General features: G+C 37.9%; 3 protein-coding genes across 3 annotated transcripts; 1 reads left to right on the top strand and 2 right to left on the bottom strand.

Moving 5' to 3' along the window:
• Positions 1-830: 830 nt before the first annotated feature.
• On the bottom strand, positions 831-3,188 carry LOC135948045 (sphingomyelin phosphodiesterase-like). The gene is made up of 10 exons (XM_065497105.1): positions 3,059-3,188; positions 2,844-3,008; positions 2,609-2,782; positions 2,322-2,549; positions 2,090-2,262; positions 1,842-2,036; positions 1,613-1,783; positions 1,296-1,488; positions 1,048-1,241; positions 831-993 (listed from the first exon to the last, which is right to left on the bottom strand). The coding sequence occupies exons 1-10, from the start codon at positions 3,128-3,130 to the stop codon at positions 870-872; spliced, it is 1,689 nt and encodes a 562-aa protein (XP_065353177.1). The 5' UTR covers positions 3,131-3,188; the 3' UTR covers positions 831-869.
• Positions 3,189-3,217: 29 nt separating this feature from the next.
• Positions 3,218-6,554, bottom strand: Nmd3 (60S ribosomal export protein NMD3). The gene is made up of 9 exons (XM_065497106.1): positions 6,387-6,554; positions 6,194-6,328; positions 5,546-5,940; positions 5,341-5,491; positions 4,608-4,750; positions 4,406-4,554; positions 4,229-4,344; positions 3,557-3,727; positions 3,218-3,502 (listed from the first exon to the last, which is right to left on the bottom strand). The coding sequence occupies exons 1-9, from the start codon at positions 6,434-6,436 to the stop codon at positions 3,286-3,288; spliced, it is 1,527 nt and encodes a 508-aa protein (XP_065353178.1). The 5' UTR covers positions 6,437-6,554; the 3' UTR covers positions 3,218-3,285.
• A 2,082-nt stretch (positions 6,555-8,636) lies between these two features.
• On the top strand, positions 8,637-17,799 carry dmrt93B (doublesex-Mab related 93B). Its single transcript, XM_065496952.1, has 3 exons — positions 8,637-8,916; positions 14,253-14,448; positions 17,309-17,799. The coding sequence occupies exons 1-3, from the start codon at positions 8,758-8,760 to the stop codon at positions 17,797-17,799; spliced, it is 846 nt and encodes a 281-aa protein (XP_065353024.1). The 5' UTR covers positions 8,637-8,757.
• The last annotated feature ends 488 nt before the right edge of the window (positions 17,800-18,287 follow it).

The following is an 18,287-nucleotide window of genomic DNA, read 5'->3' on the forward strand; positions in this document are numbered from 1 at the left end:
TCAGCAGTAAAATGCCTTTGATATTTAAGACACACATGAAATTTACCAGAAAAAATCCGTGCATTCGTACGCTTTCAAAGATTTCGTTAACGTTTTGGATTAAAAAAATTGATAAAATGTTTCTAGCTTGCCAAATCTTTTTAATGTGTATTTCCCATTTTTTGGAAGTGATCTCATCCAGCAGGCTAATTTTAGGTCACGTGGTCAGCCATCAGTCGCCGTGATGACTAAGCTGCTACAGCCACGCTATAGCCACCGGTAAAAAATCGATAAATGCTTTGGGCCGTTAAGCACCATCAAGCTTCTGTTTTAAAATTTTATCAGCCGCCCCGAGCAAAGGTTCGGCTGAAGCTGGTTCAGCCAGCCGCCGCTTTTTAAATGACGCAACTGAGACATCGATGGTTCTACTTCTATGAATTCACCAAACTGATACAATTTTTTGTCTGGTGATCGTTCAGCTGTTAATTTCCACGTCTGCTTTAATATCGTTTTTGAACGAGTTTAGTTAATAATCCATAAGCTATTTACATTTAGGTATATTATGTAGAACTTCAAGATATATTATACTCAATAATGTAATTCAACGATGTTTATATTAAAAAGACTTATTATACTCCTAGCTCAACAATAATTTCAAGATGCAAACACCTCAAACTTAAAGGAAAGTGTAGCTCGTTAGCTCTTTGGGTAGGCAAGCCCGCTGAATTTGCGAGCCGCGCAGGGTGCATAAAAGCTGCTTTATTGGAAAAAAGAGACAAGACGTAACTGTGGTGTGTTTATTATAAATTTTGAATTATTTTAGAAAAAATATTAGCCGTGAGAAATATCAATTATAATTATCATTGCTCATTTATTGATTGAATTTTAATTTAAAAAGGCAGCCTGCTGCAGTCATCTGTGTTCACGGTTTTAACGATGTTGCAGACAATTTTCTGCAGACAAGCTTGGTCACAGCCTTTCTCAAGGGAGGGGTCGCCAGTTTTCACGTAGTATCTACACAAATTTAAAATTAACTGTAACCCCGATACTTATAATTAATTCCCATACCTGTAATATTGCTCTTGGAGGCTGACGTCCTGCGCCATTCTGATGGCAAGAGCGTCCAAATCCTGAGGCAGCAAAGAATTGACTCCGTAAGCTTCTTTGAAGCTGTACAAAATTTGCCAGTTGGGACTAACATCAGGCCCAGCCAGGTTGGCCTCGGTCAAATTGTAGAACCAGGTGGTGTGGTCCAGAATTTGCTATATTTAATATTTAAATTCATTTCACCAAAATGAATATAGTTAAAAACACACATAAGAAGCTCCGTCATAGGGACCATCAACCTGGTAAATCCTGTAGTTGGAATTGTAGTTTTTGTAAGCGGTGGCACTACCTCCTGTGAAGGACAAGGTGGTGGCCCTCGAGGGCTCATCCAGGTCATAGTAGATGCTGAAGTGGTCGTTGTGAGTGTGACCGTGGAACTGCGCCTTCACCGTATTCTGGAATCTATACGAGTCCATCAAAAAAGGTTAAAAATAATTTAATCATCATGAGCGCGAATTCATCGCACTTTGAGGCCTTATGCAATAGGTTACGCTTAAATATTATATCAAATAATGATTAAAAATACCTATCAATGATTCTCCTGTACTCTCTGTGGCAAACGTCCCAGGCGGTGCTGCTTCCAGGTGGAATGTGTGCCATGATGTGCACCTTTTGCGCCGCTTGCTCAGACAGCAAAAGCTCCTGGGCGAGCCAAGCCCACTGGCCTGCAGGGTCAACGTTGTCGTAGGCCAGCCACCTGAGAAGAATTAAAATAATTATTCACGTGTAATAAAATTTTATTAGCAATCCCCGACCAATTATTGGTGTAGCAAAAATTGTTGTTCAGGGCGATAACCTTCAATCCAGGATTGATTTCATAAGCGTAAAAACCGCCTCTGAGGATGGAGTCGGCCGTACCTGGAAGCCACTGGCCCCAAAAGTCTGCAGCCAGTTGGAACAGCCACTCGTTTTTGAGGTTTGTAGGAACGTTCCATTCAGAAGGAGGCACCCTGTTTTAAAAAACCTCTAAAATTCACCACTAAAAATTCATATTAAAAAATACCGATTCGCTGGAACGGATTCGTGGTTGCCGAAAATGGGCAGGATGGGCACGTTGGGGAACGCCTGTCTCAGCATGTTCATCACCAGGGTGAAGTGGTCGGTGTTGAGCTCGGCGGTTCTCTCCCAGTTGGCGTGATCCATGACGTCCCCCGTGAACATGACGTAGGCGACATTCTAACAATTTAAATCAGCTGCTGATTTAAAAATTCAAACTAATGTCAAAATTTTTATACTGGGTGGTTTTGAGCGGCCTGGTCGAGAAGGTTTTGCAAGGCGTGGACGGGCATGTCGCAGCCGCGGTAGTCGCCCCAGTAGCCAGCGGCGGCCGAGGAATTTGGTGCCGCACCCTGGCTGGCCCTGCAGCAAGAGTAAAAGCCGCAGAGGGCATTGTTGCCTGGAGTATAGGTCGGGTCAATGTGGATGTCGGTAATTTGCAGCACCTCCATTGTCGGCTGGCCATCCTGAGTTTAAAAATTACATATAAATAATAATGTCACCAAGGGGAAATTTTGGATCTCACTATAGGCAGCTGCGGTATTTCTGGAGTCGGTTTTGGGCCCACAAAGTCGAGGTTGAGCGACCAATCGTAGCTGGGATCGGTGTTGGGGCAAAGGTCGTTGAAGAAGCACATCGCCTCCGCAGTTACAGGGGCGGCCGTGCCCAATTTCTCTCCAACCACGTAAATAATAATATCCTGTTAAAGATTTCAGAATCATTCCAAGGAAATTCATTACTTTCAATTATGTGCCACAAACCACATTCCTTTCCGCTAGTCCCTCACTTGCTGAAAGTGGTTGTTGAAAAAAATTGACGGAAATGTCTACATATTTGGCGACAACCTCCTCCCTCGTGGCCCCAGCAACGATCAAGTCCAGCAGCCCATGCATTTGGGCTTGACAATCGGTGCAAAAATCTTTTGGCTACGAATTATTAAAATACATACAAAATCAAGATTTAATTCAGAGTTTACCCCATCTTGCAGTCCACTTGAAGACGCAAAGAGCACAATGAAAAGTGCAGCAAACCTGATAAGATTCATCATGCACCAGATGGAAATGATAATTAAACTGAGCAAGCCCCGTTTTAAATAGGTCTGGACGTGTCTGGTGATTTAATCTCAAACAATCTATCAGATAATGATTTCAGCTTTATTGTTCACGTGCATCTGATAACAATACAATAAGGGTTACAAAAAATTTAATCATCCATATCATCCTCGTCTCCAACATCTGCCATTTCAGCGTCATCCAAAACAAGATCTTCCAGCATTTCCTGCAGAGAAATTGTAGGCCGCTCGTCATCTTCATCCTCGCCTTCCTCCACAGGCGGAAGAACGTCTTTCCTGCGATAAATATTGACGTTCTGCCTGTACTGCGGGTCACTCTCCAGGTCGTCCAAGAAATCGCCATAGTCCCTGAGGAGACAAATAATTAACAAATCATTTCTATCATGCGAGGAAGAAGCTTACGTGTTGGTCGATTTGACGTCGTCGTGCAAATGTCGGAGCCTCCACGCGCGCTGGTGTTTGCGGGCAGTCCTGTCTCCGTAGTACTTGTAAACCAAGACAACATCAGGCACCTTATCCTCTTTCAATTTGTCGAAATTAGGGTCGTTCACGTTGCTATCGGCCAAGCAGTATCTGTAAAGACAAATTTAGCAATGCGTAAAAAAATTGTTAGCTAAGGCTGCGAATATTAAGGTTATTTTTTCCGCAACACTGAATACTTGTTGACTTTATTGGTGCAAAATTGACGGATTTAAACGGTTTTAAACAATTAACTTTAGCTAAATTTTAGATAGAAATAGCGTTTCTCCAAACAAATTTTAAAGTTTTATTGAAAATTTCAGTTAATATGTCACTTCCTAAGTAGTGTTACACCTAATGCACAAACCTTTAAAAACAAATTGAAATTTATTAAATTTTATCCAAACCACAATTGTCACAAAGAAAACTTGTGCGTGAAATTTCATCTCTTAACTAATGAATTAAACGCCAGTTTAAATCAAAATTATGAGAATTGTAAATTTTTTTTCTTGCATGCGATCGAGACAGACAACACACGAGTAGTTTTTAATCTTAGCCAAGAGCAAAATTTTGACAAAATTTTAAATGAAACAAGCAATAGAGCAAAAGACTCACCCCATAACTGTGTCACCAGGGTTCAAAATTTTGCCCAGGTGAGTCTTTGTGTGGATCAGGTTGTTGTTGATGCCCAGCTCGGAACTGCGGACAACCCAAACGTCGGCAAGCGTATGCTGGAAAAAAAAGTTAAATTGCTAATTCAGAACAAAATCGGCAATTTAATTTGGAAGCCACCTTATTGGAAATCGGTCCCTGGCCAGGGAAAGCCTGAGACTGTGAGAAGATGGGTTCGCATTCCATCACCGTGTACTGCACCAGCTGCTTTGGATTTGCAATCGCGTCGAAAGGAGTTCTCCAAAATACGTTTCCAGAAACCTCAGCAACTGAATAGAAATTATGAAGAGAATTTTGAGTGATTTGGATGAAGGTTGCTCACCTTGCGCAGTGCACGGATCAATTAAATGAACCGCATTGGTCACCCTGGCTACCAGGCACAGTTGACTGATGCCTGCCAGCTGGTGTGACAGTTTTTTTGGAAGGCAAATCAAACTGTCCTTGGAAAGAGGCACTATCTCCACGCTACAATCATAGAAATATGGGTTTAAGGAGAAAATAATTATTTAAAAAATTCTGCATGTAGTACAAGGTTTGCAAAACCCGCATTTTCTAAACAAAAACTTTTTGCGGTTTATCTGTCATTTCTGTAAAATAACATGCATTTAAAGAGATTTTAAATATCAAATTCTGGATGGCTAAAAAATTAATTAAAAAAAAACAATCCTAGTGCCAATGACTTGAAAAATAAGTTTTTTTTATTGTCTGAATTTCTCTCGTGCACTTTAAGAGATGAACTTTTTGGGAGTAAAAATTCAGGGAAACCGCAATTGTGTGGAATTTCCTGGCTGGTTTATAGCGCGAAAAATCAAAGGTGTATTTTAGTGCATTGAAAAATTGGCAAACCCTTTTATAATATTTAACAATTAATTGTTTGATGGCAATTTAAATTTCTTATCATCAAGTAGATGGCATAATATACTTCTGATTTTAAGTTCAGACAGCAGACAGTTTTTGATCTGTGCCCAGTTATGCAACGCAGATGATATTGCCCAAAAATTATCATTTCTTTTCAAGATTAAACTATTCGCGGAAAAAAGAGATTAAAAGGACACCTGTAGGTCATCTTGTAATTGTAAGTGTTGCTGTGCACATCATGCGAAATGAGCTTCTTCGAGCTAGTGGTTTTAACCGGCAACACAGCCTGCAAAAAGTCGACCATTTTTCTGGCATGCGCCTCGGATGCGTAGAAGAAATCGATCCCCTCTGTAAATGAAAATTGATACTTTGAAATAATATGAAATTAACTCCAACACGCACCATGAATAGGTTTGATGCTGAGGGTGTTTTCATGGGCCTTGTGTTTCAAAATCAGCTGTTCCAAGTAGTAGAAGGTTTTCTTGTTCTGACACCGCTGCCTGACTTGCACCTTGCACTTCCAGTAATCCTTGGCCTCCGTGCGGTGGCAGTCCTCACACATTTGGTTGGCGATCGTGAACTCAACGATGAAGGCCTGCTCCAGGAAAAGATTGGTCATCGCCTCGGCCTGCACGGTCAGCTTGACCTTGAGCCGCTTTGAATGCGGCTCGGTCCACACGAAGCTGGCGTCTATCAGCTTCACCCTGCTCAACCCCTTCAGCTTGGACAGGCACAGACCCAGCAGCTCCCTCGACTCCAGCACGCAGCTCACCCACTCGGATGGAGGCTTCAAATACCTGAGGACAAAAATTAATTTATATTATTGATCTCCAATCAACTGTTAGATATTTTATTAATGTTATTTAAATTTCAAAAAACAGGTTCTTATTAGCTTTTGGATCTGAAAGTTGTCAACAAATTATGGAAAAACGATTAGATAACAACTAACTGATTAAAAGAAAAGGACGATTTTAGACAGGAGATATATCTGTATGACAATGAATGCAATTAATTATGAACCTCATAATAAATTAACAGTCAAGAACTTGCCTGTCACATCCTCTGCAGAATTGAATGGTGGCTTGCTTAGGGATGTCCTCAGTGATGTCCACTGTTGTCCTGAGACAGCTGACGCACATGCTAACAGAGTTTGGTTCGATCGCAACCCCACACTCGCAGCAAAGGCTGAAAGACAATAATAACGGATGATGCAGTCCATTAAAATGTTTTTCTTTGTGCATACATTTTGCCCACAGCTTGCGGATCGCTGGTCATATCGCTCATGTACTCCATGGTGAATATTTAAATAGGTAAATTATGCGCACAGTTTGCGAAATCACACACCCGATGTTCAGGAAAAAGATTGCAAACAGTCGGGACTAAAATCCCGTTTCACGTGGTTGCGTTTATTGTTGATTTTTAGCATTGAGTGTCACACCCACCAGACCAGGCTATGCTGTGCTGCCATCTATTTTCATTTCCTTCTCTTGGCGCGAGGGGAAAATACGTAATCAGTTCGTTTAACATCTATGCTATCTGATTGTGAGCCCCTTTAGTCCAAACACAGCCGCCTTTTTCAATCATTAATTACTGTCAGCAATTAAAATTACTTCAGATATCAATTTAGGAAATGAAATGTTATTATTCCCTATTAAGGTTTGTGTGATAGTTGGTTAAACCCAGTTTGAAAAAATGTTGTGCTTGAACTGCTTGAATAAAAACAAACATCATTATTAATTGAGCTCTTTGCCTAGTCAGTAAAAAATCAGCCGTATCAGCTTAATAAGTTGTTCCAAAATAAAATTAAAACTTTTACAATGCGGCATACTATTGGAAACAAGTGACAACATTTTTGTGAAAGAAAGTAATCAATGAATATGAATTAAAATATTTAAACATATAGCTAGATGTTTGAATAAAATATTAATTTGGCCTCCGTATTGTTTTGAGATAGAATATGTACATTAAGATAAGGGAATGATTCAATACAGATTTAAAAATAGCTTGTTGCTGACTTTGGCTTAACCAGGGATGCCCTTTACTAGTATACCTATCGTGAAAAACTGCCGCATAAAAAAGGCTTATCTATCTACTAATTCAAATAAACATCAAACGTATCAAACTGAATTAACATTTTAGCTTACAGAGATAAGTTTGTAATTGAATTATGACTAAATTTAAAGTCATAATTATGTGTTTCCACGAGAGTTGACAAATTATTATGAGAGCTGCAATTTTTTAAAAAAATTTTAAGCTCTATCATGAATTTAGGTATGATCGTTATGGTGGTATTAAGATGTAGAAAAACTAAGTTAGCTGGTATAATTGAATGAAGTTTCTCTAGTAAATCTGGAGAAACGGGCCCCTTAGTGCTCTCAAAAATGAATATATCTCAAGTCCCAATGATGCTAAAACATTAAACTTTTAACTAGAAGATACCCATTTAGACAGTCTACAACTTTTAAATTCAAACCATATTTTTATTGAATTTTTATGAATTTCGTTAATTTTTTACTTTTAATTTTATTTGAAGTATGGAATGTAATGTTGCCCTTAAGTGTGTTCAACATGCCTAGAAAATTTCAGAATGGTGAAACTAGCCAGGGTTGCATCTGCTTACCACCCGGTTTTCTTCACCACTCTTTAAACGGTTTTTACCACTCAATTTTTACCGATTTCTTGCGCGAGAATTGCAAGAAATAAAATTATTCCATTTTTCTTCTGAGAAAATCTAAAATTTCGGTCGGAGTGGTCAAAATTTCCTCCACAGTGCAGATATTTTCTTTTAAATTGCCATTTTGCTGCGTCAATTTCTCCAAAAAATTTTCTAGTCGAGTTTATAACCTAATAATTATAAAATTATTGAAAAATAAGGTGAAAAACATTGCCTGCAAGAAATTGGTATCAATTGAAAAAAAAACGTTTTTAACCACACCACTGCATCTTTTTTTTTAAATGCGGGCTTTTTGCAACTCTGAAACTAGCAGTTTTTGAGACAAAAGGGTGTTTTTGAGTTAGGGTGTAAAAATAAAATAAATATTGTAACACGAGCTGTTGATTTTTACCTTCGGAACATGCGCTTTGTCTCACCCACTAGAACAATTAACATTCAATTCCACATTTTTGGCCACTTTTCCGATAATTGTGGTCTTTGTATTGGTTCGATCTGCAAGGTCTAAACTGTCGGAGCTTTCAGAGCTTTTAAGAACTTTCAGAATATTGTGCAATCCGACCATTTAGACAACTTCAATGTTGTCAGGAACGAGATTATGAGCATAAAAATGTATAATTTATAATAATTTATAATTTTGTAACTCTTCATTTTATAAATTCCAAAATTTAGTATTACACAAAATGAATTGCTAAAGAGGCGCAAAATAAATCAAAACTCGGCGGAGAATCATTCTCAATGTTTCAAATCAACGCTTACCGTGAAAAGTCAAGTCTGCGCATCGCTTCTGTAATTTTAGTCGAGAGTCGAGCCCACCCCTTCCCGCCCTTAGGGGCGCGGAAGCGCATGCACTCTCAAAAGGACTGCCCCGCCATGGCGGAGATGAAGATGAATGAACGTATCCGCAGAAGCTGCATTTGGAGTATTGTGAGAACCTTCTGGGATGAGCGGCGAAGCGGCCAGACGGCCAAAGTGCGCCAGATGCAGGAACCACGGCATGATTTCTTGGCTCAAGGGCCACAAGCGACACTGCAAGTACAAGGACTGTGCCTGCGTCAAGTGCAACCTCATCGCCGAGCGCCAAAGGGTCATGGCTGCACAGGTCAGTCCGCAGCCCTTCGATTCGCTGCGATCAGAGTTGACTAATAACTTCCAAATCAAATAACTGCATGACAGGAAATCTTTACTGTTTATTATAAATCATAAAGTTTGGGAATCAATTAAGGAATTGCATTCTAAAATGCCGATAATAAGAGGTAATCCCTAGCAGAAAAGTAGATTTCATAACGTTTAATTGGGATTTTTTTGTGAAAACTTGTTTTGAAATAATGTTTTACTGTGTGATTGACTAAATTTATTTCACACTCCGCACTCATGAAATATCTGAGTGAATTATTGGGATATAGCAAAAATATTTAGTTCCTCTTTCGTCTTTGTGTGAAAATTTTGTAATCAGCATGTTTTTGGGTATCATTTTAACGATTGAAGCGCTGGCAATCTATCTGCTGCGACGTATCTACTGTCTTTTGTTAATTATAAATTATAATTTATATACTGTTTATTGCTCATGTTGAATAATGGCATGCCAAAATGATTGAAATTCATGAACAAAGGCAAAAAATGACAAGCAGTATCTGAACGAACGCTCGAAGCAAAAAATTGATTCGTCGTTGTCACAATGCCGTCAGCGTTTGTGAAAATAAATACCAATCCCAAAAAAGCATGTTTTTTATTAAGAAAGCCTCAGTCCTCTGTGAAAATAGGATTGAGTTGCAAAAAATTTAATTGAAAATCATAGGTTCCAGCACTCACGGCAGTATGTCACATAATATTTCATGCTCATGATTGATGCAGAATTAAGTATCGGTTTGCATCCAATTGTTTTCCACGTCCAACACTGTTTTACGACTAAAATACTGGGATCTTTTATGCGGTCTCGCATATATGGAGAATGTGTGTTTTTTTTTTAATTTTCACTCGCAGTAAACCCATCCTATCTTATGAATGAATTTATTATTAAACGCATATATGCGTGCGACACTAATCCTATATACAAACAATTCTTACAAGTCTTTGCTGCTTTTCTTAAACTAATTCTTTTTACTACACATTTCAAAATATGATTTTTTTCACACTGTTCCCCACAAAATCTACATTTACAAATCTCCTGAGGTTCATAATGGTACATCTGAGTTGAACAGAACAAATAGTGATATCCATGGCATGCAAATCGAGTAAATACATGTCTATCTACAAAATTCGGCACCCTCCAATTCCCATTCAACATTGTTTGAGTTTCATAAAATGCATCACAAATCAATAAGCGTCTATTTATAATCTCTATGTTAACAAACTTCTTATAATTATCAGTTTCAGGGAGATCATATTTCATTTTTAGATCTGTAGCAAAAAAGTTTAAATCTTTGGCCACTAGTTCATAAACGTAACGCGATCTATTGTATTTAGAGATCCCCAGCACTTTCTTTAGGTATCGGGTTTTGACTCCTATCTTATTAATTTTTTTTTTTATAAATTCTTGAACTATCTTTTTCTATGGATTACCTCATAATAATTTTAATCTACTTTCACCTGAAGCTTCTGAGATGACTTACTTTATATATTTTGTTATAAATCTATGGCATTCTCCTGCTTGCTTTTTAACAAATGATATATCAATTTCTTTATTCATTTTGAATTCAGTAGATATCACTCTTAAATAACAAATAAGTAAATAGTTTTCTTAATGTCCTTGATTATTGTAGACACTCTGTCTGTAAAAACACTGTCCCAATTTTAAGCTTGCACGTGTGCATGTGTTACAATAGCTCTGAGTCATTGTGTTTTACAAATTTAACCGAACAAAAGAAAAATCCAAGCAGGGAATTAGCGCAATTTCGTTTCAAATTTAAATTTAGCTTATTTAAAAACGTAAAATTCAAATAATTTTGTGCTTATCAATTTGAGAATTTCTGGATATTTAAGTGAATCAAACAGCATTATTAATCATGCATCTACTTATTTTGCTTTATCTTGCATTTCGAATCATGAATACAAAATTATTGTTATCGGACTAAAAACAAAATATTTGTACTAATGCGTTGTTCAAATTGAAACGCTTCAAGTAAAACAAATTAAACTAAAATTAGCTAGCTGTTCTTTTAACTCTCATGCTAACCAACTGATCATAATACATTAACAAAAATTCAAATTAATCAAAACAAAACAATAACAAAATGTAGGATATTCCACTTTTTCAAGATTAATTTCCAAGAATTTTTTTATAGATAGCGCAGAGAAAAATAGATTTGATTCCTCTTGATTGTGGTTTTGCATGCCATGACTATCCAGGGTAGTATTTATATTAATGTAAAACAGTGGTAAAGAGCTGCTGTAATTGAGATTTGGCTGCTCTTACACGCGCAGAGGCCAATAATCATTATTTCGATTTCCAAAAAAGATAAGCCAATTAAGAAAAAAAGCTACACTAATTTATAAATAAATTACGCTTGCTCAACTGGGAAAGAGACAATCCTAAACATTAAAAACAAATTGAGGAAAATTCATGTGATAATGGAACTGGAAATTTCCTATTTGCTTAGACTATCAAGAGTTTAATCGTCATTCTGTGGCGGTGAGTCGTACGGACACCATAAAAACTATCAAATTTAAAAGTTATTGCTCGTTTCTCAATGGTTAAAATAAATTTCATGGTTTTGTGCCATTGAAATCCTCTTGATTGAACAACACTAGAATGTGCACGAAATTTCTAATTCCCCTAACATATAATTTACTGGTGATATTAAAATTTTCTTGATCTTTGAAAGTAGCTTAATATTAGAAAGAAATGTAGCGAAACACGCACACTCGCTTGCGACACAAACATAACGAAATGTTTACACTAGTATATGTTTCTTCTATTTATTGTTATTAATATTTTGTTGTTTGAGAATCATTTGTAAATGCGCGGACAGAAACGGAGAAGCTTCGATTTTTGTACCGCTGTGTAATACAAATAAAGGAAATTAAATTAAATTAAAAATAAATTTTGTGATTAGTTGAGTTGTTGCAAGAGAGAGAATTATTATCACAGTAGATATAAGTTGCGGGGTGGTCTCTCGTTATTTTCAGTTTCTCTTTCACAGATAAGATACACATATATAAATTTTGTTGACTTTGAAAAACTTTCCGTATCCAAATATTTTGATTCTCAAACTTGTCTCATGGCATTATATAATAAATGTGGGATCTTTTAAAGTCAGTGTTTTTAGCGGGTTTTTTCATAACAAGAAAGGGGAGTAAATCACAATAGTAAAAAAGGAAACGTTTTTGACAATGGACTAACAGGGTTGACTGGACCACACGAGACGTTTGTGTTGCACATTTTACTTCCTAGATTTTTGGGAGAAGGCAGAGAATAAATCAATGTTTCGGGCCGACCTCCCAAGAGAGGGAGGATGTTTTCATTCGCCTCTCGCCTGAAGCAATAATTCTGCTGCTTCCAGTGGACGCCAAGTCAAACAAAGAAATCTCACACTCGTCCTAAGGGAGTCAATCTAACTTAATTTGCAATCCTCCGCTCCTCTCCGCCAACGCTAATGTATTGACCGCTACACTCCTCACTCTTGCCAAGTCAAAGCTACACCAAGACGAACTTGCTAAATTTACTATAGCGATGCAAAAGTTAATTATATAATCGACCGAGGATACAGCCAACCCAAACAAACCAAAATATTACCAATATTTAAATCTTTGCTCTCACATTCGTTCTGAATGTGTGCTGGCTACATTTTTATCGAGTTGATTGTCAGAAATTTTTAAATGGAAAAAATAATTTTATGAAAATATTAAAAATTACTCACAATTGACCAGTTGCATAAACCCTTAGTTATTGAAGCCGCCAACAGATGGCTCAACCACAGACTTTCTTAAAAATTTTGTTTTAAGCGGTTTTAAGGCATATTCGCTGCGATTTCAGACTCAATCTAACTATTTTGCTTTTTTTTAAATTAATTTGCTAATTTTTGACGTGCTGAAAACCAAAATCGGTTCAGCCATTCGCCGTAGAAACGTTGGAAAAGATTTTTTTATTTCAAAAAATAGTTTTTCACGATTCTACGGCGATTGGCTGAACCGATTTTGGTTTTCAGCACGTCAAAAATTAGCAAATTAATTGAAGAATGCACAGTAGCTAGATTAAGTCTGAAATCGCAGCGGAAGGGCCTTAAAAGCGAAAGTCTACGGTGGCGCCATCTGTTGGCGGCTTGGAACACTTAGGGTTTATGCAACTGGTGAATTGCACAGTTTATTACAATCTGTGTAAATTGAATGTATGAAATATCCATGAAATGGGACTACAATGAACAGGCAAAGTAAATGAAAACTTTGTACACGATTTTTCTCTTTCCATGAACGAATAATCAACAAAATTTTCAATTCCTTATATTAAATTTCATAGAAACTTAGACTAAAAGAAATAGCCATTGAAGTAGCCCTCTTTCGAACCACTTGGCTTCGGATTATTGGATTTCGACTGTCGATGTGGGTGTTCCTTGGCGGTTAATTCGATAAGTAGTCGTCTATATGCATGTTTGTAGTATGTGCGTAATGAGGGGTGAGAGGCTGACGCAGATGTTGTTTGTCCTACGAATGTGTGTAGCTACGACTACATACATTTGCGGTGGAAACACGCACGCTCGCACGCACAAGCCGCAAATGAAACACGAGATTCTTCTCTTCTCAGACCGCTAATGGAAAGCGAGAGCCCCCGCAGCTCTGGTTTCTTACGCACTGCGCACGCTGTGTCAATATCTGACTGATACCATTCGCATCTCGCACACACACACCCACGCAGTTGGACTGCGTGTGTGTACTTTTCTATTAGCATTAGCTCTAATGAGCGGACATGCAAACATCAATGCACAATCGTTGCCAATCAACCTTGACTAATTTTCAATTTCATTCATTTTTTTCCCTAAAAATGAATGAAATCTTTATAAAAGCCCGTTGGCTCAAATTGTTAAGGCATTTTCTCAGCTCCTCACAATCAGTGAGCCTTTAATTAATAATGAAATGTACAGATTAATTTATCGTACCTTCAATTATACTGAGCTAGAGGTCGGGATCGGAATGTCAAAGCAACGGGAGATCATTGAGCATTTTGGGGATCTAATACTGCCCAATGTCAAGAGATAGCAAAAAGGTGGGTTTTTTAGTAACTTGAAATGCTCAAATAATAGCTCAATGAACTGAGAGGTGCACTCAAAGAGTAAAAATATAATTGAGGAGTTTTTTTCCGTTTTTTTTTATCAATTTCAAAGGTTGTTTTTGAAACATGCAATTCTATTGTAACCTCTCAGTAAAATTATTACATCACCGAGAAAAAAGGACAGTGCAGAGGATTAGAAATGTTTTCGATGAATGTAATTTTCGTGTTCGCAGGTTGCATTGAAAAGACAGCAGGCGGCGGAGGATGCAATTGCATTGGGTCTGCGGGCGATGGCTACTGGACAGCAATTTGGGTTTCTACCACCAGGACCAGTTTTTGCAGGCGTGGACGATGCTGCTGAGGAAACAACAAAGAAAAGTGAAGAGAGTGCTCCAGAAGAATTAGCTTCAATCACGACACAAAGTCAAGGTACGAACCAAAATTTATCTGAACAGTTTGATTTGTTTATGAGGATCTTATCGCACGAAGATTTCACAATTTAGAGATCACATTTTTTTACTGATTAGAATCGCATCAATTTATTTATCAACTTAATAAAATAATAACTAACAAAGATAATTTCACCAGCCCGTTGGCTCGCATTGTTCAGGCATTCTCAGGATCGAGCGTCAAAGCAGTGGGAGATTTGAGCTGTTAGGTGATCGAATACTCATGGGTCAGAGATGGTTAATTTAGTGAATCGAAATACTCAAATTGCTGACTCACCACTTGCTGGTTTTCGCACCTTTCCAGTGAATTGAGGGACAAATGTCTGGCGTTTCAATCAAAGACCTCGGTGCGGAGAGGCAAAATGATGGCCACATTGGGCCCAAGCTCCTCTGCGGCCACTCAGGTCAATGTTGTTGAGCTCAGCGGTGTTATTGGGACCTGGTGAGCTCATAGCCCACGGGATGTGCTGAGCAGAGGTTAAAAAAATACTTTTCTCAATTAGAAAAATGATATTTAATCTCAAAATGATGCGGGCATTACGGGAGCAGACAACAATAACAGCATTACGTTATGTCTACTATCAAAGGCAAACAAAATCAAGAAATTTGTGGTTCAAAATTATAAATTATTGATAAAGAAAAGATAGTAACTTTCGGTTTTCAATCGTGCCGCATTTATAGCTGCATAAAAATTAACCAGCTAGAAACTCGTGTCGTGAAAATTAGGTGTTCCATCCATTCTGCTCTTTGTGCACCGGAAGGAGTCATGCTAGGGCAAAAAACATTAATCATTTTTTATAGCTGGTCAGGTGACACGTTGAGGAATGTTTTCTGCCGGTCGGTGAGAGAATGTAAGGGAGGTGGAAAAGATCTGACGGTAATTTAGACCATTATTTCGCAAAAGTGTCTGTTCATTTTATGGTCCAGAGAATATCTGCCACCAGCTTGCCCTCATTTATGGCTCTAGGTATTCTAAAGAATTTGACAAAATGAAACAATATTTTATCATAAAGAGTTCCCATTCTACCCTCTCATTTTCTCCTATAAATTATAGCTCCTAAGCCGGGCGGTAAATATGTTTTTAGTCAAACAATATCTCAATAGCTCAACAAGAAAAAATTTTCCGGCATGGGTCACTGCACTTTATAACTTTCCCTATTCTAAAAGCTATTTTGCTTTTATGACTTTCCTTTTGTTAAGCCAGTGGAGTAAAATTTATCCATCTATATGACAGTTTTACACGCAGCGCTTCCCAGTTTGTTCTTTGGCTGGAAATTACGATTTCATTCAAAGAGATCCAAATTTCAACAAAATAGAAATAAAAGGGAAATTTCCTCAAGCCAAACCCCATTTAGTAATCTTTAAATAAAAGAGTTATCAAGCAGCTGCATAAGATTATCTAGAAAAAGAGAAAAATTGAAAACAGTCTTTATCCTGATTTAAAGAGTTTACTTTTTACTTTTTATTATTTTCCCCGACTCTGTGTAAATGATTTTTATTGGCTTTATTTCACACTCTGTCAGCACACCAAATTTGTTACCAATAACGCATTCATTTTTTCTCGAATGTGATTTTGTTCGAGAAAGATCACCCTTTTGGATAGTTTGAAAATAATTTATGGTGTGGCAGTTCCCGCCACTTACTGGCGCGAGTAAATTGATTGTTTACAACAAAAAAATCTATCACAATGAATATCTTACCCCTAGACTCTACTTAACCCGATCGTGACCCACAATGGCTTAGTTGCCCCTCATTTTTATGATTTCTATACATGAAAATGCACCACCGTAAATAGGTTGATGGGGCAAGGAAATAATACATTAATCAAATTTTCTTCTCGTTAGTCAACTTAAATTGTAAGACGATTTATTTTATTTTAAATGCTTTTCAGCTATTTAGACTGAATTTAACCAGACTTTTTATGTGGGAGTCAAAAAACAGGGCGCTTAAACATATTAAAGAATAATTCTTAAAGACAACAATGTTTTAAGACCCCCTGAGTTGCATGATTGACGCCATTTTTCAGTAAAAAATTGATTATATTGTTGAAAATCTGTTATTTTTTGTTTTCCGACAACCGAGCTAAAAAATGAAACACAATAGAAAGAGGGATGATACTGGAAAAGCCTGGAAAATGCTTGTTGCCAATGCATAAACTCGTCCCTTAGGATTCAGTTAAAGCCTAAATTGACCTAAGGAGCGCTGTAATTTTTTGAGAAAATTGGCTGGAAAGTTAGCGTGCTTTTCAAATGGCAATGGCTGTCTCCTTACTTGAAATCCGATTTAATTTCAAAACCAAGAGTTTCCCCAATAAGTGGCATACGCCGTTGGATAGATCTCGACCAGAGGAATCGGAATCTGCCAAGAAAATATTATGTTCGAGCATTACATTTTGGAGAAAATTGGCAAAATTTGAATTTGTATTGTAGGAAGATCATTTTTTTACTATTGCAAATTGTTGAACAAATTGTTTATCGGTCAATTGTTTATGTCATCCAACAATTCAAATAATTTTCAATTGTTGCCCAGTGTCATTCCACTTTAAAAAACACTCAATTTCATGAGAAAACTGATCAAGTATTCGAAAGCTTTTTTAAAATCAATGAGAGTGAAACCTTGTTTACAATTTTCCTTTAAAGAAAGAACAATGCTGCGTATTTTCTTTTCCCACTGTGCCTGTACATATAATTTTTGGTTTTGTATTCAATACTTTGACGAAATTTTACGGGTCAAAGGACAACATTGGCATGAGTTCAATCAAACTCAATGCAAATCCATTTTTATAATTTTTTGTGAATATTTAGCCACGTTGTGAAATAAAAATTAATTTGATTGCGCAGAAACCAATTCCGACGGCGAGGATGCCTCGGAGGCGGCGGCAGCGGCGCCGGTGCAGGACGAGCTGCGGCTGTCGTCGCTGGAGACGCTCTCGCGGGTTTTTCCTCACAAGAAACGGGCCGTGCTGGAGCTGGTGCTGCGTCGTTGCGGCCATGATCTACTCAGGGCAATAAAGCACTTCGTCCGCCGCTCGGAAGGCGCCCCTTCGACCGATCCGCCACCCATGCCAAGTCCAGCCGCGGCAAGCAGCGCGTTCAGCCCTCCGGCGCCCGAGTCACCACCGGTCGCCCACCAGAACCTGCCGTTCCTGGCGCCGCCGCCGCCGCCACTCATGTTCGGCGAACACAACTTCTTGGCGCCGCTGCCGCAGCTGCTGCTGCCACCAGCCTACAGGACTTCCCTCGGCTGCTACCTGCCCGGCTGCATCGAGTGCGCCAGGACGCAGGCCACGCAGCATCACCTCCTCGGCGTCAAGGTTCATCAGGAGCCCTGAGAGATAGAAATCATTCTGCTGTCTGTGTGTGAATGTTTTTTATTTGCGAAAATGTACATTTTGTTATTTATAATTTATTGAAATGTGTAGCGGTTCAAATAAAAGAATACACGTACAAAGCAGAGTTTGAATAATTAATCTATTTGCTATATTTATTACAATTTCTCAAAGTTATACTAGATCGTAATAATCCCCGAAAAAACCAAATAAAAGGTTGAGAAAATTTGGGAGAACAGCAATTTCTCATATTAAATTGATGATTTTATTAATAGCAAATCACTTGATTTATATGATTGGTAATTCATGATAGAACTTTCAAAAACAATTATAAAGCATGAAGTAGAAAAGGCAGCTTTAAAATACTTTTAATAAACATGGAATATTAAAAGAGTTGGTTTTTAACTAAATGTGAAATTCAAAAGTTCGACTATTAATTCAAAAGCTTCCAATCGTTGCGGAGCAATCAAACGAGCTTGAATCGTTAGATC

This window comes from Cloeon dipterum, chromosome 1 (assembly GCF_949628265.1).
Source record: "Cloeon dipterum chromosome 1, ieCloDipt1.1, whole genome shotgun sequence".
Classification (NCBI taxonomy): Eukaryota; Metazoa; Arthropoda; class Insecta; order Ephemeroptera; family Baetidae; genus Cloeon; species Cloeon dipterum.

What these genes read in the sequence shown, in the direction of transcription:
- LOC135948045 (XM_065497105.1), bottom strand. Translation starts at nt 3,130, where the DNA reads ATGATGAATCTTATCAGGTTTGCTGCACTTTTCATTGTGCTCTTTGCG. An exon ending in AGGCCGCTCAAAACCACCCA is followed by an intron (nt 2,263 to 2,321) that starts GTATAAAAATTT and finishes TTAAATTGTTAG; the next exon opens with AATGTCGCCTACGTCATGTT. An exon ending in GAATCCGTTCCAGCGAATCG is followed by an intron (nt 2,037 to 2,089) that starts GTATTTTTTAAT and finishes TTTTTAAAACAG; the next exon opens with GGTGCCTCCTTCTGAATGGA.
- Nmd3 (XM_065497106.1), bottom strand. Translation starts at nt 6,436, where the DNA reads ATGGAGTACATGAGCGATATGACCAGCGATCCGCAAGCTGTGGGCAAA. An exon ending in AATTACAAGATGACCTACAG is followed by an intron (nt 4,751 to 5,340) that starts GTGTCCTTTTAA and finishes CTATGATTGTAG; the next exon opens with CGTGGAGATAGTGCCTCTTT. An exon ending in GACGTCAAATCGACCAACAC is followed by an intron (nt 3,503 to 3,556) that starts GTAAGCTTCTTC and finishes TTGTCTCCTCAG; the next exon opens with GGACTATGGCGATTTCTTGG.
- dmrt93B (XM_065496952.1), top strand. Translation starts at nt 8,758, where the DNA reads ATGAGCGGCGAAGCGGCCAGACGGCCAAAGTGCGCCAGATGCAGGAAC. An exon ending in AAAGGGTCATGGCTGCACAG is followed by an intron (nt 8,917 to 14,252) that starts GTCAGTCCGCAG and finishes TCGTGTTCGCAG; the next exon opens with GTTGCATTGAAAAGACAGCA. An exon ending in AATCACGACACAAAGTCAAG is followed by an intron (nt 14,449 to 17,308) that starts GTACGAACCAAA and finishes TTGATTGCGCAG; the next exon opens with AAACCAATTCCGACGGCGAG.